At 43.4% G+C, this 24237-nt stretch overlaps 1 protein-coding gene and 1 long non-coding RNA gene across 2 annotated transcripts in view; one reads left to right on the top strand and one right to left on the bottom strand.

Moving 5' to 3' along the window:
* The window catches only part of LARP1 (La ribonucleoprotein 1, translational regulator), a 547470-nt gene extending 541104 nt beyond the window's left edge, over positions 1-6366 (bottom strand). Inside the window, exon 1 of the mRNA XM_069199616.1 lies at positions 5436-6366. Coding sequence (XP_069055717.1) covers positions 5436-5739 — 304 coding nt within the window. The 5' untranslated portion in view covers positions 5740-6366. The remainder of the gene's footprint in view (positions 1-5435) is intronic.
* A 187-nt stretch (positions 6367-6553) lies between these two features.
* LOC138245747 (uncharacterized) lies at positions 6554-19924 on the top strand. Its single transcript, XR_011194164.1, has 2 exons — positions 6554-6892; positions 16081-19924. It is a non-coding gene; the product is annotated as an uncharacterized lncRNA (long non-coding RNA).
* The last annotated feature ends 4313 nt before the right edge of the window (positions 19925-24237 follow it).

Below are 24237 nucleotides of genomic sequence, written 5' to 3'. Positions count from 1 at the left end.
GTGGTGAACAGGAGTGTGTGTGGGGGTGTGAGAACCGCAGCCCACCTCCTTTACTGCTGCAGTCCTGAGAACTGAGCATGAATGTGGCAGAGCGGCAAAAGCCTGGATTTTGACTCCGAGCTTGGCAGCTGCCACAGAAGAGCCCCCTAGACTCTGCTCCTGCATCCAGAGTATACATTTATATTAACATCAACCCATGCCCAACAATAAGTGCATCCTGCCAGAACCACAATTTAAAGCCGAGCTCAAAGTAACTCTGCCAAGGATAACGCATAAATGGGGCGACAAGGGAGCCAGCAAATGGAAAGCAGATGGGCGGGCTGAAGACCATGAAGTAGATACACGATGTCTCGGTTCGAGACCGCACATGTGCACCGTCTAAAGCAGAGAGCTAAAAAAAAAAAAAAAATGCCCAATTTTGTTGTGCTCTAGAACTTGACTCAAAGGGTGCTCTTTTGTGATTTGGTGGATATCTGTTCAGTCGTTTGCCAAATTTGGGGTTGAACAGGGGTTCAGGGTGGGCTTGAAAGGACAATATATATTAAAAAAACGTAAATTTGCACTGTTGCTCACGTGCGAGTCCCAGTCCCGACAGATTTTAAAATTGAGACCTCCGATTGCCCAAGTGAGCCCTTTCTCGCATTGGCTATTTCAGTACTGCAGTGCCGGTCTTAAGGTAGAGAGAGATCTAGCTCCAAACCTAGAGACAATTGCTGAACCCGCTATTACAGGGCTCAGTGTCATGTATTTTAAAAATTAGTATACATGGAAAGGGAGAGTATACAATGACCTCCTTACACTTGTTTGGGAGCTGAGAACAGGAGGGATCCAGCATGACCCCTCACCAGGCCAAAAAGTGTGCGTATATATATATATATATATATATATATATATATATATATATACACACACATACAAACATACACAAACAAACAAACCGGTCCTCCTTATGGCGCGCTATTTCATGCTGGTGCAGTTTTGAGGAATGGACCTTTCCTCTGAATAATTCCAAAGCAAACAGTTGCTATGCCACTCACAGCAGGGGTTTGCAGCCAGAGGAAGAGGTTGTTTCAGGGGCTGCCAATGCTTGCAACATCCACTACAGAAAGCCAAAAGCAATGCTGGGCAGGAAAGTTGGCTGAATGATTTATAAAAAAAAAAAAATGACCAAAACTTTAATTCACCGGTTCTAGTTTGCGCTAACCATAACTTGCGTTGCTCACCAGTTACTGCTTATCTCACATTCCACTGCTCATAACATGTTGATATCACTAATTATATCAGGTCACTGTTACAGCGCCCTATATTGTGGACCTGAAACAATTCAATTAATTTTCTAGTCACCATCACATAAGCCGCAATTTTAAGTCGAAAGGTTTCCAGATACTCATTTACCATTGAAAAGATATTTTGCCAAATCCATTGGGCAATATTCCATAGTTGGATAAAATAAATGACATCCATTCATGGTACAATGGCAAAAATGTAAAGTCATGCTCAGAACGTCATTGCTTTTAATGAAGACATCCCTATTGGAGGCTGACGACTTCGGTCATGTTTCATTAGTTGAGATGTTTGATCATTGCGTTTTGCCTCCAATCGTTACATGCGTATTATTTGGTACACCGCTGTATCTCCCTTGTTTATTATATGATTCGAGGGGCGGTTATGGTATTGTATACTTTGCATAAATAAATAAAAAAAAATTAAAATTAAAAAGGGGGACCTCCCTATTGTCATTTTCAACAACCTGCAATGCACCTAAAACCTTTAGTGGAGTTCTGAAAATAGAATTCCACACCTAAAAATAATCTCTAGACAGAATTGGTCTGTAACTCCGTATCACAACTATTTAAAATTGGCACATGCCCAGATATCCAGTGGAGGATAACACTGTCAACAGAGGAGATGGTCTTTCAAACACATTTTTGGGGACAGATTTGGCTTTAAAGCCACAACCTACCTCGAAACAAACCTCTGCAACTCACTTCAGGTGTGCCCAGCATTTACCTTGTTTAACATGGATCACCCGACCACAAATGTCAGTGATTTGTACAATGTGCACAATACAACTTTCACCAAGCACAACCACATTTGCCCCCTTGGCTTTTCGTTTTTTTATGTTATGCACCCACACATGTTCACACAGTAACTCCACGCTGTATATGGTCTATCAGTGATGCCATTTAACATGTAATGAGTGATGTGAAGGGGTGAGCAATAGATGGTGGAGGCACAAGTTTTAGTTAAGTCAGGAAACTTGAACTGGTGAATTTCAGAAAGAGTGCATTCTTTGTCACTATAAAGCTTCATGTGGCTCTACCAGTTAAAGTCTACACATGTTCCCAAGCAGCCTTTGCATTTGGTGATTAATTATTTGCATAAGTTTAAATTTTCTTCAGATAGCATGCACTCTGGTGAAAAGGCATGTTTCTTTATATCTTTGCCCCCCCCCCCTCTTTTCTTCACAGGGGATACAATACCTTCACTGTCAACCAGAGGCACCTCAAGGATTGCATTAACCGCCCAGGTAGTTTTATCAACAAAAAGCATGCAAACGGTGTATTGTAAATAAAAAATAAATTTAAAAAACACTAATGTGTTGTTCCCAATAGATCTCGTCCACTCCCCACTTCGGCTTACATGGAGATGCCCTTTCAGGTGATTTGAGGGGGATGGCTGGGAGATGCGAGATTGCATTAACAAGCTAAGCCCTGATATTCTAGACCCCCGAGACCTCAAAATACTAGATCAGGAGAAACGAGTGAGATCCATGGGACAGCCAAAGAGAAGGCACGGGGAGGTCTATTTAGGAGCTTATTGTTTAATTTATAACTGGACAGAGAACTTCCTCACATGTGACTTATAGAAAAGGGCAAGATTTTGAGGGCTTGCCTTTTAAGGGCCATTAATACCATTAGTGCAGCAATACTGGGGCCAGGATTGTGAGGGGCCACTGCACCCCATGTATGTCTGTTTACCATCAAAAAAGGAAAATGGGAGCAATTATCTATTCTAGTATTAGGGCCCAAGTCACACGTGCCATACAGGGAATAGGGTTCAACCAACAGGGGTGAAATGTTGGGGCTTCATTAAAAAAAAAAAAAAAAAAAATTAAGGGGCAGATAATCTGATTTGGGCTTCAAGTCTTTGAGTGATGGCCCAGTGAAGTGGGCAGAGGATGCAGAGGATACAGGGTGTAGGGTATCACGGATGCTGAAGGTGGAGTGATACCAGGGCCCAGTGGTGTGTGTGGCCATTTAATTCCAATTATGTCTATTACACAACCGTTTGATTTAGGGACTAGTGCACCCTTGCTCTGCCAGCGCTGCTTTGGGCCTCGGAGAAATGACCCCAGGGATGGGAAAATATATGTATTAAAGCAGAGGAGACACCTTAGCTTTGACACGAAATGTGAGTAAATGATGCACGATTTAGGTGGGGGGTGTGTGTTTTAATCAAAAGGAAGAGACAGCCCAGTCTGTGGAGTAGTAGCTATCATTGGTAAAGCAGCTGCAGTGGCAATGAGGCTCAGTGATGTAAGGGACCCTCTATATCAGTTATAGCTGATAAACTTTACAAAAGGTATACCCTTGTGCAATACATGGGAACTAGTTTTTACTAAAAGGGACAGAGAACGTGTTTCATGACTGCTATAATGAGCGAGTATGATGGGAAAAGGTAACAGAGGCACAGGAGACAGGCACCCTGCTAATCAGAGCAGCTGCTATCACGAATGCACCAGGTGCAGTCGCATTGGCACCTGTGAGTGTGGGAAAGTTTTTGGTCAGTTTGTCGGTGCATTTGCTTTTTTATAAGTCTCACGTTCGATATGGATTATGAACTGTAAAGCACCGATAGAGTGACTCCATATGCCCCACCCCTTGGGACAGCCATGCCCCTCTCACTATCAAGCTTTGGCAAAAGTTAGAATAACTCTACCCTAAAACCTGTTCTTTCCAGGGAAACAGCCCAAAGAGAATTCATCACTGCCAAATGGCACAGGCCCATTTCCACTTTAGGAAAAGAGCGTATTCGCTCCACTCAACGAGTTGCCTGTATAAGATGTAGGAGGGCGGGTTAAAGAGTCCGCCCCAACAAGGTTACCTGTAAACATCACCAGCCTAGAAGGGCGAGGGTGTTAGAGAACCACGCATCCACTCAAAATGTCAGTGGCACCCTAGTCGAATGATGTTAACAAGGGGGTGGACATTTGTCACTCCTTAGTGTACTGTGTTCACTCACCACCCTGGCTGAGATTATATCCCTCTTGAGAAGGTGGGGGACATTAACCCTTCACCACACCGGTTTCTTTCTGGAAGTGGAGTGCTCAGCACCCGCATGCCCCGCTCACCCACTTCATCCCAGCCAGACAGTGAAGGAGGTGCGTGTTAAACCCACGCATCCTGGAATACATTCAGCAACCCAACACGGGTAACGGGGGTCGGGGGGAGACAGGTTCAGCAGCGGTGGCTGGATGCGGCATCTGTAGTGCAAATCTAGCAACAGAATGCTATAAGGGGTCTAAGGCACGCATAACATCAATGAACGATAAATGGTGTAGCTGGTTATTGGACTGGCAGTGCATCGTGATGCAGCGTACTTTAAAAAGGTTATGTCTACAGTTTTTTCCCCCTAAATTGAAAGCATTGGAAGATCCTAATGGCTGATATGGGATGTTGTTCCCAATCACCTGGGTGGGATGCATACATCAACCCACGCCACCAAACAACCGGCATGTATCCACTTACCCCCACCCCTCTCCCACGCGCCTAGCTTATACATGGTTGACCGGGGGGGGGGCTACTTTCAGCCACCCCGTTTAAACAACCCACTGTCCCTTTCCAATGGAAGCATTCACTCACTTCACCACTCTTCATCTAGGAGGCTTGGTTCACTCTCACACCACTGGGAGCTGCATTCGAACATCCCACCTTCACCCAGGCACAACTCCATGCACCCCTTCGTAGGATAAAGCCACTGCAAAGAGTTGTTGTCATATAGCAAAGCATGATAAAAATCAAGTCTAATGGCACATGGCAACCATTTCTTTTAATCCACATGCCTCATTTACCAAGGTTAAGCAAAGTAACTAGCGCTCTCAAAATTCCCACCTGCAAGAGGGAATCCAATCAAGGCTTTAATTTGCATGCCGGGGCGAGTTGGCATGCGTATCATGTTATAAACTCCGTACTAGTAGTAGTAACAGGCAAAGCACTCAAGACTAGATGCATCGGCGTGGGAAGATTTAGAAACGGATGTGCCTGTTGACAGATACGTTACTTGCATGATATCTACCCAGATAATGGTATCCGCTCGCCACCACGTTCGACAACACCGAATGCCCCCACGCCAAGTCATGATTCCCATTACTTCTACATCCAAACATTAAGTTCATTGTGAAGCCACCACAAAGACCCAATGCAGGTGCTCACCTGGCGGCTGTCCGTTCACGGTGCCCTCACCGCCCTGTTGCTTGGTCCAGGGGTTGACCCGAGGCGGGGGAGCTTCGACAAATTCCCGACGGGGTACCTCATCGGCATCTGCAGCCCCGCGTAGTAAGCCGTCGCGCTCTTGCTGGTTACTCTCTTCTTTTTGCTGCTTGGAACTGGGAACCCGGGAGGGCCGCTCCTCGTCGGGATTCGTCGCCTGAGGGCGCTCTTCTGTCTGTCCCAACGAAGTCTCCTCGGTTGAGCACAGGCCCAGTGACAGCGGTGGGGCTTCCACCTGGGTGGCCATATTGGGGGCGGGACTGCAGACCTAAAGATGTCCGGGGCTCGTGTAAGTTAAGCCGTGAAGGAGATGACCTCAAGTGCGAGAGAACGACGCCTATAACCACAATATGTGAAAGGAAATACCGCAAGTTATGAAAGCAGATGGCTCTGCCTGTGCCTCGGGAGTTCCCGAGGCCAGACCTCGGCTAGGCGACGGGTCCAGCTGAGGCGGGCTGAGCCGCGGTCCGTTCACCTCGTGCCAAACGCTGGGGGAGGGGCACGCCAAGCTACGAGAAGTCGGTCACTGCCCCGCAGACATCGGTAAGGCTGTCCGAGTCCCAATTACTACCCCAGTCAGTTAAACGGCCAACAGCAGAGGGCACTGGGCAGCGTCTCGAGTCCGGGGTGCGGCTCCGGCAGATCTCCGTCCCCCTAAGGCCTGTAGTGTGGGTACAGGGCGTACCCGGCCTGGTTTCCTTGCCTTCTGAAGCAAAAAAGGAAGAGGAGCTGCAGGCGCCACAAACGGACAACAGCACGCCGCGAGGCCTGCCGAGACCACCGGGTGGCAGCCCCCCAGCCCTTACCGCAAACGCTGTATGCAAGAGAGAAGCGAGACCACGCGACGGGTCGGCGGGAGCGCGCGCGCACAGGAGGGCACGCACGTTACGACGAAGTTAACGGGCGCGCGCACGGCTTTGCGGGTTCGTAGGCTGTCGGGTATACACAGCAAAGCAGCAGGCGCGTCCTCGCTACTCAGTCACGCCCTCAGGGGTGGGCGGGATCTCCAAGAGCGCGTTTAGCACGTGTCCGCTTGCGCCTACGTAAGGTTATAGGTAAAGTCATTATTGTAGGAAGCGGTATTTTTGTAAGCGATGTTGCCTCATACGAGTGTTCACTGGTAGGTGCCTGGCCGTAAGATGGCCCGGCCACGTTACGATAGTTATTTAAAGGAAGCGAGTAGTAGGTAAAATTGTGCCTTTTCGGTATCCGTACTCGTTGCTTCCCCCTTCTTCGATTGTAGATGGTCGCCTCACGTGACTTACATTTTCTCTTTAATCCCAAAGGGGAAGCGTAGCTGCCAAGTTTGTAGACTGCCTGTGCGTGACATTTTCATGGTCCGGAGTACTTATGAGTGACGATCTTCTGCCAGATGAGTGAATACTGAGCGACAAGTACTCGTGAGTAAAACAAGACAATAAAATCCACGAATAGATATAAATATCAGAAATTATCCTTTTGAACGACTAGAAGTGCTGAAACGCCATTGAAACTGCTGCAAACAACCTAATAAGTAGGTTATTGACACTAACCTACTGGATGTTCAGTGCACTTGCTGGAGGAATCTAGTCACATATCTGGCTAATCATACAACAGCATGGAGTGTTAGTGTGCCTGCTGCAGAGTGCAATGTGTAATAAGCAGGTTAGAGATGTGTATTTTGCGTGGACTGCTCAGGGGGTTGCGGTTTATTCATAAGCTCTCTTTTGCTACGCACATATCACAAGTTCTACTTGTTAGATCATAGTTCAGTGAGTTATAAACTGGCGTCAGGGAGCTGCACATCTGTTACATGTGTAAAGAGTGTTATTGAGCTCGTGGCAACACGTTCTTGTAGTAGCACAGTGGAATCTTCTCATGTGAGAGATTCCAAGCAACAATTAGAGACAGTTGCCCTGGCATTCTCACACGAGAAGATGCGTCTGATGGGCTCTTTTATTGAATTAAAATCTGGAGCGAGTCCACCAGTGAAGGTAGCTCCTAAGCATATTTCCTATATTCAAAAAAATTCTGATAATGAGACTAGTTCAATTATTAAAGAATTTCCAGAAGTATTTTCAAATAAGAAAATTTATGTTAAGAAATTTGAACATCACACCAGATTGAAACAGGATGCAGTGCCAGTGGTTCATAAGGTGAGACCAGTCTCTTTAAGTGCCTAAGATAGTTTAAGGAAAATGTTAAAGAATTTGTGTGATGAAGGTATTACTGTTGAAACTGATTCATCTGAGGGGGTTAGTCCAATTGTTCTTGTAAAAAAAAAAAAAACTGGAGAGTAACGTTTATGTGTGGATTTACGTTCACTAAACAAGAATATAAAAATTGATTGTCATACCCTTCCGAAAATTCAGTAGTCATTAGCAAATTTGGGGCAAGCAAAATATTTCCGTATTCTATTTTTGAAGTCTGCTTATCATCAGGTTCCCTTGGATTCTGAGGCACAAGAATTAACAACGTTTATTACACCTTTTGGAGCATATACGTTTTTGAGAATGTCTTTTGGGCTAGCTTCAGCTGCCAGTATTTTTCAGAAACTCACGGACACTGTACTTAAGGACATTAAGGGTATCCAAGAATTTAAGGGTATCCAAGCATTTTAAGATGATGTTCTAATATTTGCAGACAACAAACACGAGCACATTAGTATAGTATGTAAAGTTTTATCTGTTTTCAAAACTTATGGGATTAACTTAACGTCTGATAAGTGTAACATTTTGACAAATGAAATTGATTATTTAGGGCATAGAATAACATACTCTATACACATGACACACTGTCCCCTTTATGAACAACAACAATTAACATTCTTATACATAGATTCTTTTATAACTAAATGATCAATACAAATAAAAACCTTTACATTTTGACGGTACTGACACATTGTGAATATGTCTGTCAAACCTAGAACTAACATGTCCCGTACAATCTTCTAAATTCAAATGTGAGTCTGTGTCAAAAACAGTAGAATCTTCACTTGTAGCTTCCTCATTTACAGATGACCCTGGAAGAACTGAAACACTTGGAAAAACGTTGACTAGCATCATTTACAGATGACCTTGGAAGAAAAGAAACAGCTGAAGACGTTTTACTAGCAATACAATTATGCCTTCATCATGAATTGCTGAATCATTGCTGCACACCCTCGTAGTAGCACAGTGGAATTTCTCATGTGAGAGATTCCAAGCAACGGTTTAGAGACAGCTGCTCTGGGATTCTCACATGAGAAGATGCGTCTGATGGGCCCCTTTATTGAAGTCAAATAAATACTTATTTTAAACCTACTGACAGTAAAGGATTCATTTTTCACAACATCCAGATCATGGGACCTCAAATAATTGTAAGTTTATGGTGTAAATCTCAACCTACCTGGAAATATAAAGTCCCTGCTGTTATTGGGCCCAAGGCCAATCGACCTTTGTTGTAAGTAGAGAATTAATCAGGAACTGCAAATCAAAAACGGTCTATGCATCATCACAATTCAATCTATGTTTACGTGGGAGTCAATGCGATTTTAGTGTGTGTTTCAAAGCTGTATTAAATCTTTTTAGTAAGTATTTCTTTATTGAAAGTCAGCACTATTAATCAGTAAAAAAAGAAAATAGCAATACAATGCTGAACAAATCATAAAACAGTTTCCATATAAGTTAATCCTTATTCTAAACCAATGAGAGTGTAAGTAAAACATCAAACTGTTAGAATTCATTTTGAATTGCTTCGTTTCTTTTACACGTGTAAGTTTGAGCTTTTGTTGTCTCTGAACGCACTGTCTATCACATATGTTATCTTATGTATATTTGTTTAGGTAAAATAAGCCTGTTTCCACGCCATAGGCTTGCAGCTGGTTTCTTTCCCTAACTGGGGCACTGTATTCATTATAATTGTGTGTTCAAATAACTAACTGACCTCGGCTGTGGTATTTTGGGGAGGGAAAGGCTGATATCTATACCTTTGAACCACGTAATCCTTTGAAGGGTCTCAAGAATGTGGGGAGTCAGGCAGCTGCAGAAGGGAGGCAAGGACAAGGCTGGAAATGGAACCAGTGTGTGGAAACTGATTAACTCCTTAAAATATCTGTATGACGTATATCATTAGTTACACATTTTATGTATCCTTTGATGTATGAGTATAAATATCACTGTTAAACGCTTTATGTCAGCACACTTTACTTCGGGCCTGGGATGCCAGTGGTAAACCTGTCCTCTTTGCTGCAGCAAAAATAAACAGACCTTTGGTCATTGATTTTTCACTCCGGCTCTCCGTGTCAAAACTCCTTTGTAAATGCATTTGTAAGTATCTGCAAATATGTGCATTTGACAATTTGGCGCCCGAACAGGGACCTTCCAGTGGATATCTTCAGTAGCTCTGTCACGAGACGTGCTGCCAGTGGGGGGACGCCGTTCCGGAGGTGTAGATTCCAGGGGCCCCTGCACAAAGACTTAGTTTCAGAAGCAGCTGCATCTTATCCACCGGGCAGGTTTCCCCCCGCTTTCTCATGATGTCCCAGCGAAGTCCCTGAAACATCGGTGTTTATCTTGACGGATTAGTCTGACACGGGCGGCCGGAGAGAAATCCAGGAAAAAGCAGATAGTCAGGTAAGACTGTTCCTCGCTGGCTATTTGTCTGCTTTAACTTGCATTTGAGAGAATAATTGTTTTTGGATAACTTATCATTTTTGGGAATGATTAGTTCTTGGTAAATTTGCATTTGTACAAGGTACCATTTGACAATTTGTATTACATGTGTTTTTCTTGTTTGAGTAATTTGCCCAGGCCTGGAGCAATTTGTAAGTTGGTAAATATTTGAAAAGGTTTTCTTTGGTGCACATTTGAAAAAGGTTTTTTTTTCAGTGCAGGTTGCATTTTGAAATTTGGTGCGTGTTGCATGTTGAAAAATTAAAAGGTTAGATATGGGAAATAAGAAATGTTGGCAAGGGTTATGTCTTTGTTTTCGCCGAAATCATGTGCCACGTTTAGATAAAAAGCAACCCATTCCAAAAGAGGGAACACCAGGGTGGGACATGTTAAAGGATTATGGTTTAGAGAATAATTTGTATAATAGTATATGGCGCAAATATACTAGACATTGTCCTGACCTCCAGTGGCCGGAGGATGGGTCTTTTGATTTAAAGAAACTAACCTACCTACAGGAATGTTTGTTTCATAAAAAGGCTAGACAACATATGTTTGAAGTATACAGAAAATGGGAAATTGAGGCCACCAAAAGAAAAACGAAGTCAGATAAACTGTTAGAGAAGGAGAACCGGAGAACCATCATGCAGAAAGCCGCCCTGTACCACCATTCCCAAACCCAGAAAAGAATTGAGTCTGAAGACAGAGTCCATAGGGCCCAGGTGGAGGGAAGTTATGTATCAAAGCCAACAGAACCCAAACATGCATTAGAGGAAGATGAGGTAATGCTACAGCTATTAGATAATAGCCCTACTGCACCTCCACCTTACACACCCCCTGCAGTAGCCCAACCTATCATGGGGGCACCGCAACAGCAGCAAGGGCAAGGGCACAATTTGGGAAATCCAGGTGCACCACTACAGCAGCATGTGCCACAGCCACCACAGCCTCTAGCCCAAGCCACCCAAATAGCCCAAGTCCTAATCCCTCCGCCACCTGCCCCACCACTACCAGCCAACACTGCAAGGTTACCAATAATGTCCCCTGCCCCTAATACCCCAAATGGACAACGCCGACGGTGCACAGCCACTCACTCACTTTCACCCATATGGAGCACACCTATGAAGTCGATTTCGCCCCCTAGTACCCGCTCCACTATTGGGGATTGGGAAAAACGGGTTATCAAGGATCAGTCAGATAACTGGATGTCACATCTTATTTACACCCACACCGATATTATGGACACAATACAACAGATGTCACATTTTGGACAGCAATTAGCACTGCTGTATATGATTGAAAAATTGGAGAGGGATTGGAAGTCTTGTATTACAGATTCTACCCCTCTCCCTTATGAACAAGAATTAAACCAATTATGGCGGGACAGTAGGGCTTGTATTCTTGATAGTAACAGCATAAATGAGGGAGTACGCATTTGTGTCATAGCCAGGGAAGATGTTCTAAATAGATATGACAAGGGGTACCCAATGAGGGAAGTGCACCCTGATATGCCCACTGCAGCTGCAGTCGCAGCAGCAACTGCCGCCGGACAACCAGCTCCCGTGCCGGTGGCCCAATTTGTTCATATACCATGGAAAAGGGAGGAGGTAATGGCTATAAAGAAAGACTTGCCAGACCCTCGAAAGAATCCAGCTGGATTCTATCGGGACCTTAGAATTGCCATTTCCACCACAACCATGACACTCAAAGACATTGACTATTTTTTTGGTGTTTTATTGGGTCCTGAAGTTTGGCATAAAATTAGAAGAGTAGATGATGCACCTACTTTGGGAAATACATGGGGGGGTTTAGAAGCACATGAAGCACAAAGGGCACCAGGAACCCTGCCGCATCAGGATATTTTAGATTTACCTAATCGGATATTGACTAAGTTAGAAACTGTTATACCTCTTCAGACTGTGGATTGGGGAAAGCTTGCCACTTATAAACAGAAGATAGGTGAAGATGTCCCAGATTATTTTACTCGAATTGAACAAGCTTTCATAGATTTTAGCGGTCAAGACCTCGCCACCGTAACAGGTGTCACACTATTTGTAGAACGCTTTGTTAATGGCCTTCTACCTGAAATATCACAAAAATTAAAAGCAACAGAGAGTTCGTGGATGACGAAGAGACAGGCAGAGATTTTGCAGATGGCGCAATACTATGAGAGCAGGTACAAGGAAGAATTAGAAAAGAATGAGAAGTCAGTAAAAGAATTGAAGAAAAAGGTATTATTACAGCAGGCATACCCTCAGCGGGATGCAACCCCTCAGCAAAGGGGTGGCCCACCAAGGGGACGGGGAAGGGGTCGAGGTCGAGGTGCATCTGCACCACCCCAAGACCGCCGATTAAATATCAACCAATGTGCCTACTGTAAGCAGGATGGACATTGGCGTGATACTTGCCCATTACTGGAAGGAAGACAAAGTATGTCACTTCATAGAGGGAACGCGGCAGGTAATGCACGAGGACGAGGAAGAGGTAGAACTGATCAGAATTCGCAGAATGAGAATCAGGTCCCGCGTAACACTAATATTTTTGACAATGCATTTGAACGACAATATTATGCTGATGATTTCTTTTCTGAATCCTATAATTATTAGGACAGCCACAGACAGGGCCAGGGGCGAGTAAGTATTCCTGTAGATCAAAATGGTCCCTACATTGATGTAAAAATCGAAGGAGAGGGCCATAAGTTTCTTCTAGATACTGGTGCCACCAGAACATCTATTGCACATTCTGCAGTCCCCGGGGCTCCCCTGTCTGGGCTTCATACCACATCAATTGGGATTTCTGGAATCCCCGTGGTGAGCCCCATCTCAACACCTATGAGAGTAACTGTAGGCCCATTTACAGTACACACGCCACTCTCTTTAACATCAGGTTGCAATGAAAACCTGTTTGCATTAGATTTGTTAAAGAAATTAAATGCAGTTATTCACTGTTCAATGGATGGTGTCTATGTAACTATGGATAGTGTTTCCCCAACTCGGTGCATGTTCTCACAGGAATACGACTTACCCCCAGAGCTACAGGAAATAGACCCTCGCTTATGGGCCAAAGGCAAGAATGATGTAGGCATTATGGATATCGACCCTATTGTAATAAAAATCAAACCAGGTGCCCGGTTACCTCGTGTTCCTCAATACAAATTACCTAAAACAAGCGAAAAAGGGCTCAAGGCAGTCATATCTGATCTTGTGCATGCAGGTGTCATAAAGGAAATAGTGAGCAGCCCATGTAACAGTCCAATCCTTCCTGTTGTAAAGAAACGAAATGATGCTAATAGATTAGATGGTGAGCAATCATTTACTGATAACACAGTATATCGATTAGTTATTGATCTCCGAGAAATTAATAAAATAGTAATTCCCCAGTTTCCCGTGGTCCCAGACATGAATAGTCTTTTCACCATGATACCACCCTCTGCGTGTTTTTTCACCGTAATCGATTTGAAGAATGCTTTCTTTAGCATTCCAATTGCCGAAGAATCTCAATATTTGTTTAGCTTTGCGATTTTTGGTAGATCATTCGCGATGACAAGAATTCCACAGGGCTTTGTTGAGTCCCCGAGCATATATAGTCAATGTCTTAAACGTCAATTAGACCAATTCAATCCACCCACAGGCTCTGCGTTGTTGCAGTACATTGATGATATTTTAATTGCCTCAGATTCCATGACACAATGTAAGACTGATACTGTTGCATTATTACATCATTTAGCACTTCTGGGCCATAAGGTGTCCCTTCCAAAATTGCAGTATTGTAGAGAGGAGGTCACCTATCTAGGACACCTCCTCTCTAAGGAGGGAAGGAGATTACATCCAGACAGAATTAAATTGGTTCATACAATGACTGCACCACGCACCCCTTCTGAAGTCCGAGCATTTTTGGGATTTACATCTTTTTGCAGACAGTGGATTCCAAATTTTTCACTTATAGCAAAACCATTGACTGCTCTGACACTTTCAGATGTGCCCTCTCCTGTACCTTGGACTGACAAATGTGAGGAGGCTTTTCAAGAATTAAAAAAGGCGATGTGCTCTGCTCCTGTATTGGGTAATCCGGATTACAGCAAACCATTTGTTTTATTTGTGCATGAAAAGCATGGCTGTACATTGTCTGTTTTGACACAGGCCCAAGGTGGGAGACAACGCCCTTGTGCATACTTCTCTTCCACCTTGGACACTGTGGCGCAAGCTTTGCCTACTTGTCTTAGAGGAGTGGCTTCTGCAGCAGCTGCAGTGAAACAAAGTGAAGGGTTTGTTGGTGGCAATCCGCTCACTGTGATGGTTCCTCATGCCGTTGATATTTTGTTAAACAAGACACAGACGCAGCACCTCACCAGTGCTCGTCTAACGGGTTACGAATTAACATTGTTCAGTCCAAATATTACTTTGAAGCGGTGCAATGTCTTGAACCCAGCTACGTTACTACCCCTCCCTCAGGACAATGTGGAATTTGATCATAATTGCATTTTTGCCACTGAGGAAGAAACTAAGGGACGGGTAGACTTGACAGACACTCCCCTATCTGACCCACAGGGAGAGCTGTTTGTAGATGGGTCTTGCTTCAAGTTACCAGATGGTACGACCACTGCAGCCTATGCCGTCACCACAGTCAAAACAGTGGTTGAATCTCATAGAATCCCGCAAAATTCGGCACAGGCTGCAGAATTAATTGCCCTCACCAGAGCTTGTGAAATAAGTGAACATCTTAGTGTTAACATCTACACTGATAGCCAATATGCGTTTGGAGTAGCTCATAATTTTGGGCGACTCTGGGCGAATAGAGGCTTTATCACGTCACATGGCACTACCATCCAGCATGGCAACTTGATTGTGACACTTTTGACTGCTCTCAGTCTGCCCCGTCAGGTCGCAATCATTAAGTGTAGTGCCCACAAAAAAATTACTGATGATATAGGACGAGGAAATGCTTTTGCAGATGCTACAGCGAAAGCAACAGCACGAGCACCATTTGACAATGCATATGTTGAGAGTAGCATCAAGGGAGAGCCCCAGTACGAAGTACTAGAAAATACCATGCAGTGTGTGAGAGATATTCAAGCAGAAGCAACGGCAGAGGAAAGGGAACAGTGGGAGAAGAACGGTAGACTAGACAGTGAGGGTTGTTACACAGATGACACAGACAGAAGAAGATGGATGTTACCTAATTGCTATGTACACGCTATGGTTACTATGGCCCACAGTCCTGCACACATCAGTGCCCAAGGCATCAAGACAACTTTGGACCATGTTTGGAGTAATCCTCTGATATCCAAAGCTGCTAATAACCTGGTTAAAAGTTGTATGGTGTGCGCAGTGCACAATGCAGGAAAAGGGACCCCTACGCCCCCTGGCCACTTTGCCCCTCCTGATCTTCCTTTTGAAGCTATACAGATGGATTTTATCCACATGGAACCGTGTAACAAACTGAAATACGTGTTAGTGGTAGTATGCATGTTTTCAAAATGGATAGAGGCCTACCCATTAAAAGACAATGGTGCCCTCTCTACCGCCAAAATATTACTAAAAGAATATTTTCCTAGATACGCCTTGCCACGATTAGTCTGGAGTGACAATGGCAGTCATTTTTCTAATGAGATAATGGAGAAGGTCTGTACCGCCCTTAACATCAAACATCGATTTCATGCTGCAAATCACCCACAATCAGCGGGCCTTGTAGAAAGGTATAATTACACCTTGAAGAGCAAAATAGCTAAGATTTGTGCTGAGACCAACTTAAAATGGCCAGATGCTTTGCCCCTAGCATTAATGTCCATCAGGATGACTGCCAGTAGCAAGTCACGATTATCCCCCTATGAAGTTGTCATGGGGAGGCCAGCCAATATCTGGGGGGTACCACGACCAAAGAAGCTTTCTGAAGTGCAATATCCTTTGTTTGTAGATTACTGTAAACAATTGACTAAAGATTTGCGTTTGATCCACCAACAGGTCAAGGCCAGCCTACCGACTCCTCTTGAAGGCCCTGGTCACCCTTTTAAGCCAGGGGATTGGCTTATGACAAAGAATTTTCAAAGAACCAACAGTCTTCAGCCCAGGTGGCGGGGGCCAGCCCAGGTACTGCTTGCAACACAGACAGCGGTGAAAGTGGAAGGAAGGAAAAACTGGATACATGCTAGCCACTGTAAGCGTGCACCAATTCCACTACAGAGTACTCTAACAGCAGAATTACCATTGTCTCCTGATTACAGCGAAGTAGGGAGACAGGAAACACCTCCACAGGTTTCAAGTGCTACTTCTGCTCCTGCGGTGACACAACTGCCCAGTGACGAAGAGTTGCTGTTTGAAGATCAACAAACTCATCGATACAACCTGCGTCCTCGCCCATCCAAATGAACAGAATTTTGAAGGTGCGTAAGGTGGTGACCCCTACGAAAAGCTACATTTACATCACCCTGATAGCTCCTAGCTTGGAATTGCAAACTGAGGTCTCTTCTGAATGGCCCAGGAATCCTTTGCTCAGCAGAATACGGCACGCCTGCCTTCGTGAAATACAGTTCCCCGCTTTCACCGCCACCGGCATTTCCGATGCCATTGATGTACCAGCATTAAAACGAGCTATCCTCACTGTTGTTACGCACACTTTGGGCGACGAGGTTGTAAATGACTGTGATGACTAAAATTCCAGCATGAACACGGGTGACTAGCCTGTGCAACGACACCAGAACATTGGTCAGAACAATTGTCTCAACGAGAACACAAGTATAGTGGGATGCAGCTTGTGCAACGCTATTCAATCAGTGGGTAAATGGAGTTAACAGTTCTGTGACTGGCGAGAAAGAAAAAAAAAAACCAAGTACCAGTTCTACGGAAGCGGCCAGCCATTAGGGTTGGTGCGGTTTGTAGTCCCAGCGGTAAAAAAAAAAGGTGCCCTTTTTCTGTTTAATACCCAAGCACATCACTAATCTGGTTGAAAATTGCTGGCCTCCGCCCTCATTTTGCTGAGACACTGAACGAAACTGACAAACTATACTGAAGATTAATTTTGAAGTATTTCGACTTACTCACTGGGAGTTGAGACTCACCAGGAGTTAAAACTTGAAAAGGAGAAGATAAGGGACCTAGGATCAAGCCAACCTCTATTGTCCTGGACCAACCAGTGCAGCCTAACTGCTAGAGTGGAAAGCACGGCGGTGCTGAACCCTAGTGGGTGTGAACATTGAAGGAAAAATTCACTTATCTGTATCTATACGTATATGATTATTAGTATAGTGATATCAATATTTTGCATTTACATATTTGGTAATTGTGTGAGTATATTTTTGAACACGCGTAGGCGGTTGAGACGAGTAAAACGGTATCATAGAAAAGTTGTAGGACCAAGGAGAAGAGCACAATAAAATTATGAAGATATATCCATTTGGCAGGACAAATATCCCTCTAGAGAATAGGGAAGAGTGGCCTTATAACTATTTCTACAAAACCATAATGAAGTACCTAGTGACCCTTATGTTAATATGTATAATGTCCAGTGGTGTTGCATCATTGTTGAAAAATCCTACCTTACATCCATTGATAAAGGTTCATGGAAAATTAGCGGAGACATTAAGTCTCACTGACTGTTGGATTTGCCGGCACTTGTCTAGACACCCCGAGGATCCTATAGGCCTTTATGAAGTACCAGTATCACCAAGTGAATATGAAAGAGGGGAAGTGTGTCTTGTACCAAATACCACTTGGAGATGTGACCAACAAGAATATCAATGGTACCCTAGGTGTGCGGTGCTCCCTAATACCCAGGCAGAATACAAGCTCTCCCCGATGCCTGAAGAGAATGCCACACTTAAAATGTTTCCCATATGTTTTGGTACCTATTTTTATGGGCAAAACCCAGAGGCAAAATACATGGGAAAGATCCCTCCTGAACAGTGTGTTTACACTTTGTTATTTGATATAAAGACAGGGAATTGGGATCTTGAAGGAGAGGAGAAAATAGACAGAAATTGGACAGCGTTAATTAATGGGACTCATCAAAATTACACTGTGAATTATTGGAACCTGACTGTGGGAGAAAATGAGATTCTAGTAGATCCAGAAGGATTGTTATATGATCCCTCCAGAGAACAAGATAGAAATGGGAAAAATTCACCTGTAATATTGTCCCGGGTTTTCCTTGGCCCCCTCTGGACGGCTAGATGTTCATATGTTGCACCCTGGGCAAATGTATCATTGCTAAATACAATCTGGGAAGATTACAAATATTGCAATAATTCTGAGCATGACACCCCAGAGGGTGTAGGATTGCCTCGAATAAAATACAGCATTATAAATTCACAAATCCAGGGAGGCATGTACTTCGTATGTGGAAGAACTGCATATAAAGTACTGCCTCTAAACTGGGAAGGGATATGTTCACTGGCATATTTGGCACCCAACATTACTGTGATATCAAATATATCATCTTCCCAGCCCCTTAACATGGGGAGTTTTGCACATAGGTACAAACGAGGGACACCCATACTGGAGGAGCGAAAGAACTGGGTATTTCAAGTATTACATGTTCTTATTCCCGGATTTGGAATTTTCGATTTACAACTGGCAATGATGAATATGTCAGCTGAATTAGCCATTGCATTTAATGCCACCAGAGAGGCCATAGGAAGTATACAGATAGAGATAAACTCTGCAGCCCAATTGGCGATACAAAATCGGCTTGCCCTAGACTTGATTACAGTACAACAAGGAGGAGTATGTGTTTTAATCCAACATCAGTACCAGCAAAAGTGCTGTTATTTTGTCAACAAGTCATCAGAGATAGAATTGGATATTGGGAAAATAAAAGAAGCAGTACAGGTATTTGAAAAGGGGGGCCAATATGAAGGAGGCGATTGGAGTTTATCATGGTTATGGTCTTTGTTTGGGGGGTGGGGCTGGTTGTTTAAAGACATACTTTTTATAATAATAGCTATTGTATTAAGTTGTTTATTAGTGCAGTGCTTACCTGCTCTCTGTTCCTGTTTAAAATTGTGTAAACTTCCGCCAGTGAAAATACTAGAAACCAATCGAGCTATGATGCAGAGAGAAGAGATAACTTCCCTAATGGCTATTGACCCTACTGTCCTCACTACAGATACTGGTTGCTCATACCCATCGGTTGTTTATGTCCCCATGAATGCAAATTTCAATGAAGTGGGAGTAAAATTCAACATATATGAGGAAATTTAGAACTATTCAAAACGTTTATTATGTTCAGAAGAAAAAAACTCAAAAAGGGTCGATTGTTAGAATTCATTTTGAATTGCTTCGTTTCTTTTACACGTGTAAGTTTGAGCTTTTGTTGTCTCTGAACGCACTGTCTATCACATATGTTATCTTATGTATATTTGTTTAGGTAAAATAAGCCTGTTTCCACGCCATAGGCTTGCAGCTGGTTTCTTTCCCTAACTGGGGCACTGTATTCATTATAATTGTGTGTTCAAATAACTAACTGACCTCGGCTGTGGTATTTTGGGGAGGGAAAGGCTGATATCTATACCTTTGAACCACGTAATCCTTTGAAGGGTCTCAAGAATGTGGGGAGTCAGGCAGCTGCAGAAGGGAGGCAAGGACAAGGCTGGAAATGGAACCAGTGTGTGGAAACTGATTAACTCCTTAAAATATCTGTATGACGTATATCATTAGTTACACATTTTATGTATCCTTTGATGTATGAGTATAAATATCACTGTTAAACGCTTTATGTCAGCACACTTTACTTCGGGCCTGGGATGCCAGTGGTAAACCTGTCCTCTTTGCTGCAGCAAAAATAAACAGACCTTTGGTCATTGATTTTTCACTCCGGCTCTCCGTGTCAAAACTCCTTTGTAAATGCATTTGTAAGTATCTGCAAATATGTGCATTTGACAAAACAGAACCCATGAAAGTTCTCAGTTCAAAATATGAAAGCATTAAGGTTTTACATACATCATAAGCAGAATGTCCCATAAAGAGAGGTTCAAGAAACTCACTAGAGTTTCAGAGTAGCATAGATTAGGACAGAGGAAATTAAAGGGTCTCTCAGATTGAATCTGACAAGCATCAGTAAAGAGTCTGGATCTGAATAATCTGAAGTGAATGGCGCTCAAGAGAGTCTCTAAAAGAATGCTGTAGAGTGTGTGATATTGGATCGGAGTCCTTTCTGCTCTAGGAACACACATTTATTGTATTGTATTGTAATGTATTGTAATCGTATTTATATAGCGCTTACTACCCCTGACGAGGCGTCGAAGCGCTTTTCGATGAGTAGCACGCTACTCTGGTACCCAACAAGAATTAGTGATGGATTAGTATAATTTAATAATGAGTACAGTTTTTGTATTATTAGGAGTTAATTTGAGTTGCGGATATGAGAGTTTGTTAGTTAGATTGACTGGAGTAATGGAGGGGTGGAGGAGGAAAGATATCCAGAAGTGTTAATTGGGAGTTTATCCTTCATTTACTCAATCCAAAGGCTTGGGATGAATAAAAGGGGGGCGGAGGGGAAGAGGATGTGGAAGGGTTAGGGAGAGCATAGTAGCAGGGTGAGATGAATGCAGGAGATATATATACATATATGTAGAGATTTATTTTGGGGAAGTCACACACTGTCTCTATATATGTGTTTGAAAGTCATTGTCATCCAAATATGTACACACACCGTGTGACAGTGACTTGCCAACATTTTTAAGTACAGGATTTAAATAAGGTTTATCAAGTATAATGGTGTCCAACACAGGTTCGGTCTGAAGGTTTAACTCTCTTGTTCTTGAACGCTTCAGAAGGCTTGATTTAGAAAACATTAGCTATGGCAGAATGGTGCGACCTGTTACTAACCTACATCATCACTGTGAACCACTACCTATAACATTACGCCAGGCCCCAGAACCCTAGCAGCCACATCGCCCACGAGTCCCCCTACTTACCACATTACAACAAGACACAGAACCCCATCCACGACATTTCTCGCGCCACAGGTCCCTCACCCGCAAGACAATTCCCCAACCAATAGTAATCAATGAATCACTTCCTGTCTCAGCACATAAGCAACACTGCTTTCTTCCCAAACTTCACGGATATCATTCCCTGCGACTACGAGAAAATCATTTTAGGTACCAGTAACCTTTACAAATCCATCCCTTCTTGCCCTAAACTCCCCACATCAATACTTATCACACACGCCACCCGTAACACCCCGACCAAGCCACATATATACTTCCTGCAACCTACGTGAACGTCTTAATTACATTGTGTCTTCCTAATCCTATGACATCCTTTCCTGACCCAGACCATAGGATCATATCTCTTTCCTCCCACGTCTTTGCTCCGGACGACTCACACTACGACAACCTGGAGAGAGACCATGCGTAATTTCTTTACTTTGGGAACTTACGACAATACTTACTGCACTTTGAAATCAGTCTAAATCACCCATGCCATTACTTTCTAGCACAGAGACGGTAGATCAATTACTTAAGCGCACAGAAAGACATGTCTTCCTGGTGCAGACCATTTTTCGTGGCTATTCTTCCCAGACCCCCACTGCATTCCTTGAAACGCTCAACCTCACTGCACTATTTTCTTTACAGAAATATCACACCTACTGCCCTGAATCCAATAACATCCCTAACTGCCACAAACCCCCGTGGTGACAAAGCTTGCAAAACAGACCCCACAGCTTAAAGTTTTGCCCGACCTTAGTGCAATCACTTCCTGTCCCCAGACAACCACACAACACCACTTTCTTACAGCAGACTCTACCCTCCCCCGCATACAATCCTTTCCACTCCCGATCCACATACCATGAATGGGTGTCCAACCCACGATAGGCTAGTTCCTTTACAGACCCTCGTGATAATATCAATTCAAAAGCTCACTTTCTTTAGGCAGTAATCACATTTTCCCATGACCAAAATTGTATCTTTCCTGTTCCAGAACCCAATAACACTGGCTTTCTGAAACCCACCCAGGACAAATTCTAGATTTAAGAGTCGGTCCCACTTTTAATCTGCCCCAAAATCTCGTAGTACCAAGTCAAGGCGAGCTGGGTATGACGACAATTCCGGCCCACTCACCTGCGTTGCTGCCCGTCTTCTCGCGGAACCATCGCCCCCTGGTCCTCCACCCTCTGCTCCAGTTTCCTCCGGGGGCCGTTGTGGCCAGTCTTTATATAATTTCTTTCATATCAGCAAGTGCAACAAACTTTAGCGGTAGTCCATCATCCTGTCCAATCAGGCAGTGGGCTCATCATGGGAGCAGGATAGCTTCCGTCATATAAACCAACTAAGCAAAGGGCTTCTTAATCATAAGATATAAATGTGCTACAGAATGTAATGCGACTATTAAGTCAGTTTAGTTTTCCAGCACTTCTTGCTATAAGACAAAACCAGGTCATGGTGAGAGCATTACATTAGTAGATAAAGTCATTTCTTTTTCCATATACTCCTATTGACAAAACTTATTCAAAGAGAAACATTCTACGGAAATTAAAGAGAACCTTTTAATACATTATTATACTTTACAAAACCTATGCAGGTGAGAAAGATGAAATATGTTATGTCATCTGTTCATTCTATTTTCTCAAAAACACATTTGCACAATTGAAGGTTTATATCTCGAATTCACAACCCCAGTCAGGGTAAAATAAAGAAAAATACATTATACAGTGACTTTTGCTAAATACACGTGACTATGGAAGCTTACTGTGCAAATCTCCTTTTAAAATACTGCTTTTTTATTAAGCCCTCCACATTTATTCTACATGTTAATTGTAATAATTTTATTTGATTAAAACACACACAACTTCCCTCATCTGATGGTTTCTAACCTCACAAAAATGTAATTCACAGATAATCTCAGATTTCACTATCGTCTTAAGTTGACTCTTATCTCTTTCTTTTTACGTTTTCCCTTTCTTTTAGTTTCTGGTATGCGGTTCCACAAAGATGATAGGACTGTGGTTTGTACAGCAGAAGGGGGACTAACTCCATCAACACCATCAAAAGTTGTTGACCCAATTCCTGGCTTGCGCACAGCACCTCACCCGAACCCCCCAAACCAACAGGGATAGAAGGCGATTACAACAACCTAAACATAACACTTTGACTCCTCAGGGAGGTTGTGGAAACAGATCTTACCCTTTCGTGGCATTACTCAAGCTTGCCCAGGCAAAACACAAAGAGATGCAAGATACGTTTTCAATAGGTTTATTGAAACATTCAGAATCTGGAATAAAGAAAATGAGCTGCAATAATCAGGCAGATGAAACAAAGCAAAGTAATCAGCATTTTAAACGTGATAAAGAAGATATATAAACTAACCATAATGAATGTAGTTCTAGGGGGTCCGACCTAACACTACACTGAGAGCATAACAGGTGTACCCTTCTGTCTGGCCTTATCTAAGGATTAGCCCCAGTCCCATACCTGAAGACAGTGTCAGGAGTTGACCTGCTGTGTAGATGGCAGTCCCTTCAGGAAGCTGGTAGATAAGCACCAGCAGAGCTGCATGTCAAACACCATTCGTCCAAGGATGGTCGTGGCTGGAATGCCCTCTGCCCCTTCTGGTTCAGTGCACAATTTATGTAATAAAGCCATACTGTGTTGCAGTGCTGTGTCTAGATGTCAGACGTTCTCTCCTGAATGGCAACATAAGAACTAGGATATCTTCGGCAGTGTAAAGAAAGCTGAACAGGAGAAACCAGCTGTAATAACACGATGTAAGAGGAACAAAAGCGTTGTTTATTTCTCCATGCTTCAGCCACATCGCAAATACAAATGTTCAAATAATCCCCCCAGCGCCGCGCCGCAGATCTCTGCCCTTCCGCTCCACCAATGGCTGTCTTCACGGCATCCTGAATCCCTCACGCCTCACACACGCGTCAGGAACCGAGAAAGCAGCTCGTGCGAGCGGCTCTGCCGCACGTGCAATAAACTAGAGGAATACTAGTTGCACGCGCGGAAAACACAACATTTAGTTTTCTCTTTTTTTTTTTTTTAAACGAAACCAATCAAGACCAACCCTCCCATGAAAACAAACAATAAACATTTACCCCATTACCTTATCATAAAACACTGGAAAACAAAAAAAAAAACCATCAGGTAATAATACATATTTCGCTAGACATTTCTAAAT

Source organism: Pleurodeles waltl, chromosome 7 (genome assembly GCF_031143425.1).
Source record: "Pleurodeles waltl isolate 20211129_DDA chromosome 7, aPleWal1.hap1.20221129, whole genome shotgun sequence".
Lineage (NCBI taxonomy): Eukaryota > Metazoa > Chordata > Amphibia > Caudata > Salamandridae > Pleurodeles > Pleurodeles waltl.
This window is presented reverse-complemented; position numbering and strand designations above follow the sequence as displayed.